Source organism: Mastomys coucha, chromosome X (genome assembly GCF_008632895.1).
Source record: "Mastomys coucha isolate ucsf_1 chromosome X, UCSF_Mcou_1, whole genome shotgun sequence".
In the NCBI taxonomy this organism is placed as follows: Eukaryota; Metazoa; Chordata; class Mammalia; order Rodentia; family Muridae; genus Mastomys; species Mastomys coucha.
In genome coordinates, this window is record NC_045030.1 from 63,537,351 (window position 1) to 63,543,665 (window position 6,315).

At 36.6% G+C, this 6,315-nt stretch overlaps 1 protein-coding gene across 1 annotated transcript in view; it reads right to left on the reverse strand.

The window, feature by feature from the left end:
- Positions 1-206: 206 nt before the first annotated feature.
- Positions 207-6,315, reverse strand: part of Mcf2 (MCF.2 cell line derived transforming sequence) — a 109,461-nt gene continuing 103,352 nt past the window's right edge. The window contains exons 26-28 of the mRNA XM_031364091.1: positions 5,808-5,923; positions 3,472-3,578; positions 207-947 (exon numbers count right to left, since the gene is read on the reverse strand). Of these exons, the coding sequence (XP_031219951.1) occupies positions 915-947; positions 3,472-3,578; positions 5,808-5,923 (256 nt within the window). The 3' untranslated portion in view covers positions 207-914. The remainder of the gene's footprint in view (positions 948-3,471; positions 3,579-5,807; positions 5,924-6,315) is intronic.

Genomic DNA, 6,315 nt, shown 5'->3' on the forward strand with positions numbered 1-6,315 from the left:
GGTCCTTATTTCACTCAGACTATAAAGTTGTAATGGAAAAACCATATTACAAGCTTGATTGTGAAACAATTTGCCTAAATACCTGATGATTGAAACAGAAAGAATTCACTTGATAGCAAATGTGAGAGATTTAGCACCTATCTATCCTCTGCAGGAGCAAATAAACGAGATTGGTTTGTGAAGGGAAACAGACAAACACAAGAGTATCAACTTGTGGAACCTGAAGGTTTCATTTTTATTTGGAAAAAAAGATTACAGCATGAAATGTACAGAAGATAATAGAGCACAACTAATTGGCTACATGAATCATATGCATGAATTCAGAAAAAGAAACAAGCATGAAAATATTACATTTTAAATGCAATTTGTAAACTACTCTCAGGAAAAGTTCATCTTGGCACATAGAAAAGGCAATAGCCCTGAAGACAATTTACTAATGACCCCCACCCCCCAGACTTCTGAACTCTGCCATTGTCTTACATGGGTTAAAGGAGCGCTGGATGTAAAAAGCGCTTTAAATCATAACGTTGTGCTCCACTTGGCCTCAACTATTCTACAGCGGTCAGTTTAACTTAATTAATAATAAGCTAAATAATTCAAGGCACGCTGATTGCATTTGGTTGCAAAGTAGACAGGGAAGAAACGATTTTCAAGTCAAAAATATTCTGAGATGAAATTTTATCCAGCACAATGTCTTACACACTTATGCAATTTAAGGAATAAAAAGGAGTAGAAGTAAAACGTTTTTTAAGTGATAGAAAGAAGTATATGCAGTAGGTTTTGTGCATGTTTAAATATATTAACCTGGAAACGAATCCCATCCTTTGGACTGAAACTCTTTTGAGGGGTGTTTTCTCCACATTGGCTGAGAAGCAGGCAGGTAGAGCAGCTTGCCAGCTGGCGCTGGGGCTTCTTTACCACTGGGCCAACACCTCCGACATGGGTCCCTGCAATACAAGTGTAGCCCATTATTTCTATGTTCAGTTTTTTTTTTTTTTGGGGTGTGTGTGTGTGTGTGTGTGTGTGTGCATGTATATATGTTTCTTATATACAGAGTCTTACTTTGTAGCTCAGGCTGGCCTGGAAGTAGCTCTATAGCCCAGTGGCCTCAAACTCTCAATTATCTTGCTTCAGCCTTCCCAGAGCTGGGGTTACAGCACACACCGCCACTTTACAAAGACTCAGCTCCTGTCTTTTTAAAGTCAAATGAATAACTCATCTCAACATCCTCTTTTAGTACATGTATATGTGTACTCATATTGTATATATAGCCATATATGTGGTTTGCAGGTATGTAGGTGAATATGTGTGTGCTTGTGTGTGTGTTCAAATTGAGTGTATATCCATATGTATGAGTTGCAGGCATGTGTATGTAGGTGAATATGTGTGTGTGCATGCTTGCGTGTGAGTGTGTGTGTCTGTATGTGCGCACATGCATGTGTATGCACGCACACAGGCCAGAGAACATCAGGTATCATTATAAAGAACATCTTCCACACCCTTTGAGATGTGTTCTCTCATAACTTCTTTTAAACTTTAAGGTAAAGGGGTTGTGGGTTGTACAACATGGTGCTTTTGCATATTTTTCTTGGTAGCAAGACCCAGGAATAGGTTTTCCTACATTTCCAATGCCTGCAGTTAAAACATTACTCACTTTATTTTCTGACTCCATAACTAGATAAATTCGAAAAGACCCAATTCTAACAAGCCCTTCCAGACCATCTAAAAGCAGGGCTCAAATACCAACTGCTTTCTTCTGACTTTCTTGCTCACATCTGACCAACGACTCCAATTTAATTCATCTACCAATAACTTAAAGAAATATCACTTACTATAATTGGTCTAAACCAGTGGGTTGCCAATTATACAAAGTTTCTTTCTGAGATCCATTCAATCTGTCTGGAGGGTCAGGCTTACATTATAATAGCATTCGCCTGTTTTACTCTCATTCTCACACATATTCAGGGAGTTCTATAAAGTCTATCTGAGGTATAATAGTAGAACAGATTACATTTAAAACCACATGAAAATCAGAATGTCTTTGTTGTTGTTTCTCTAGAACAGGGTTACTCTATATAGCCCTGGCTATCCTAGAACTTGCTTTATAGACCAGGCTGGTCTCCAATTCAGAGAGCCACCTGCCTCTCTGCCTCCCAAGTGCTGGAATTAAATATATGCACCATCAGCCCTGGCTCAGAATATATTTAAATAAGCCAGATTATTAAAGACATTTGCAAGAGTGTTTTATTTCTCACTAGTATTTTGACTTTAAAAAATTATCACTTTGTAATAAAAATCATTTATTTACTCAAAATTATTGTAGGTTTCCTAATCTAAATCTTTGATATTTCTAATTTTTAATATATAATAAAGTATATCTTCAGTAGTTGTAACTTACATCATGAATAAAAATTCTTTTTGAGAATTGTTGCATATTATATATGACTGTGGTCTTGAGAGGCCAGAAAAGGGCACAGGATCCCCTAAAACTAGAGTTACAGATGGTTGCGAGCCAGTACTCTCAATTGCTATATATTTATTTATTTAAGTTGCTGGAGAGATGGCTTATCATTCTGTCATTCAAAATATGAGAACTGCTAATACAGACAGTTAAGACAGATCTGCTGCAAGTCCTTAATTTCTTCCTCTGTAAATTATAGCTAACAAAATGTAACCTTTTTCACAATAATGTGGCTAATATTAATTAAAAACTAGTATAAAAATAAGGAAATAATTGTGTAAAGTAATTTCTAAAGTACATTTGTAGCTTTACATCTGAGCTATGTAAGTGGAAAACACAGCTCAAAACAAAATGATAAAGAACTACATATACAGATATACAAAAAGCACATGGAAAACATCTGAGTAAAGCCCATGGTTACCACTGATGCAATTCCCAAGATTTGGTGTATCCTATAATTATAGAAGATGTTACCACTGGTATAACTAGATGAAAAGAACACAAGACATTTCAGTAGTATTTTTGTTAACTTCCTAACCTTAAAATTTCAAAACTTAAGCTTAAATAAAAATTACATATACCCAAAGAGATGTTATGAAATAAACACTTTACTTTAAAAAAACAAAAACAAAAAACTAAAATTGACAAGGTCATGAAATCACACATTGATAATTTTAGCACTTGACAGCCTAAGGCAGGAAAGGGACCAGCCTAGGATATCATAGAGAGAGCCAGACTGGAAAAATAATAACAATCACAGTGATATATTCATGGACATTTGGAAATTGATTATTTATATAACTTCAGTAATGTTCTGTGTATAACTGAGATATATTCTACATAAAGAGGAGTGATTTGTGAATGCATACAAGACTCACTTAGATTCTTTTCACTATGAAACATACTCAGTAAACCTCAAGGGTCCTGACAAAAATACCATTCATTATGTGTCCTGTCTATGCAATCAGTAAAAGCACCTCTGAAATATTGATGTAGTATGTCATACTAACCATTTGCAGCCTATCTTCTCCATTGTCATTGTTAGGGGAGAAAGAGGTGTATGAATGTTCAGCACTTGCAGCAGTGCCTTCTGTAGATGGTAACATCTCATTCCAAGCTAGGAGAAAAACAAGAGGAGCAGTTAATTAAAGGATCTGGTTCTCCACCACAGAAGAAGCAAGCTCACTGCTACAGTCAAAGCTGTGACCTTCATTTTTGCCTTGCTATATATAATAAAATTGCACTTAGGTTTCACTATTTTTAAATTTGACATTTCAGAAAGGACTGAGCCTACAGTATTCTTTAAATTTCAGAATGGTTGGAAGGTAGGATTTATGGGCATTATTAAAAGTAATGTTTAAAAAAAGTAATGTTAAATATTTTCAGAATATATTATACTTCTTACCAACCCTCACAAACAAAACAATGGTTTTGTTTCATTCTATAATAATTTTATTGATTCCATTCAAGAGTACTTGTTAGATTCCATCGGATGTTGCTATTATTTGGGCTTAGATGGTGTCTTTTAGTAGGCAGAAAGCATGCATTACACATTTCATGACTTATAAGATCCTGCATGTAGCCAGGTACGGTAGTGCACACCTTTGATTCCAGCATGCAGAAGACAGAGGCAGGCAGAGGTCTACAAGTCCAAGTCTAGCACTGTCTACATAGCAGGTTCTAGGACAGCCAGTGCTACATCGGGAGACTCTCTGTATTCCCCCGCTCCCCCTACACACACACACACACACACACAATGAGCTTGTAGATAGGAGGTATAAGGTTTCTTTTCCTTTCTTTTTCTAGATAGATAGATAGATAGATAGATAGATAGATAGATAGATAGATAGATAGATAGATAGATAGAGAGATAGAGAGAGAGGGAGAGAGAGAGAGAGAGAGAGAGAGAGAGAGAGAGAGAGAGAGAGATGAACTTATTTAGATAAAGTAATCTGTGATGGTTAGTTTTAATGGTCAACTTGACACAACCTAGTCTCAGTGAGGGTTTGAAGAGATCATGTTAGCCTGTGAGCAAATCTGTGGGCAAATCTGTGAGCAAATCTTGATTGTTTTAATTGATGTGGAAAGACCTAGCCTGAAAGTGGACAGCATCGTTTCTTGGTTTGAAACCCTGGGCTTCATGAACACAAAGAAAGCTATCCAAGCAAGCTCTTCCTGAAAGCGCAGTAGCATGAAGTGAATGTGTTTCTTTCTCTCTGCTTCCTGACTGGATGTGACTAGCTGCTTCTGGCTTCTGCATCTCTGACTTCCCTGCTGTGATTAACTGTAACCTGGAATTACAAACTGTTTAAAAAAAAAAAAAAAACTTTCCTTTCTAAATTGTCTTTGCCAGGGTATTTCATCTCAGTAACAGAAAAAAACTAGGTCAAAATTTAAGTCACAAACTTTCAGAATCCCACCTTGGTCATAGTAAACTATTCATGTCACCTTAGAAATAATTATGTCAACAACCTTCTCTGACATGATTTTCCTACCTGTCAAATGAAGGTATTAATACTAGACTCCCACTTTGTTGCTGGGGTTGGGAGTCACAACACAGTGATCTGAGGGAACTAACCAAAAATGAATAATGAATGCAGAATAAGGTCATCATTTCTCCTCAACTAGTAGGGATAAGAATTTAATGATGTACTGAGTATGTGGCGTTTCTCTGGGAGTCTATGCTATTGTTTCCAACATTATTTAGGAGATCTTGTATAGCATCTTGTACCTCCATAATATGATATTTACCCACCTTCCACTTTAATTGCTTGCTGAATTATCTACCTTCCTAGCACTGTGCAGATGGCAATTGTGTGTATTTTAATTAGACTGTAGATGCAACTCTACCAAATTCCCAATACACTGATCATACTAACATTTGGTGAATCAAATGGATTGTGTCAAATCATGTCAAATGGCACAATTCTCATATGAAAACAAGTATACCAGCTCTAGTCTCAAAAACAACAGGAAATGAACAGTTTATCCATTGAAGCTGAAGCCTGTGCTACATTCATTCCTGTGACCTGAACATGAATCAGTCCTATATAGAAAATTAGTCAAAATTCACGTAGCTGGGCCCCACACCCAAAGATCTGAGGCAAAGAAAGCCAATGAATTTGTTTTCAAATCCCCAGGTAATTAACAATTTTATGGGTCCGGGACCCACATTTTAAAAAACAGTGCTCTGTAGTGTGCCAGAAATAAAAGCCTTCTAAAACAGGTCCTTTCTTTTCTTTATACAAAAATAACACATGACTGGATTTTTTCCAAATTAGCAACAGGAGTTAAAAACTCACATAATTATGAATCGCGTCTTCAGATAACCAAGATGGATACATACCTGCAGAATCTGCCTCTGCCTGAGCTAGCACAGCTGCCTCCCTGACCTCCATCAGGGCACCAGCTTGTTCCACTTCTGCTCCTGCTCCCATGGCGTTTAAAAGACTTTCGCCTTGCCTTCCAAAAAAGTCACATACAAAAATAGGTGAGCTTTTGCATGGTCTAAGAAAAGTGAGAAATTAAAATAGCCTATCTTAATACTAGGCGTTAAGAATAAGCTGGGAAACTATTCCAACAGCTGATGTGCTCTTATTTAAGTTTGTGTAATAGTTGATCATATAAAGAGCTTAAGTCTTAGGATTTAAGCCAGCAGGCTCCTTTTATGCAAAGAGACACCTGCTTCCTTCCAGACTCAAGGCATGAATGTGTACAATCTGTGTTGTTCTGAAGACTTCTCGTCTTAATACATCAGGTAAGGTGTGTATAAATATGAAGGTAAAAATTTTTTTTTTAGATATTTTCTTTATTTACATGTAAATTTCTCCATTCCCAGTTTCCCCTCTAAAAAA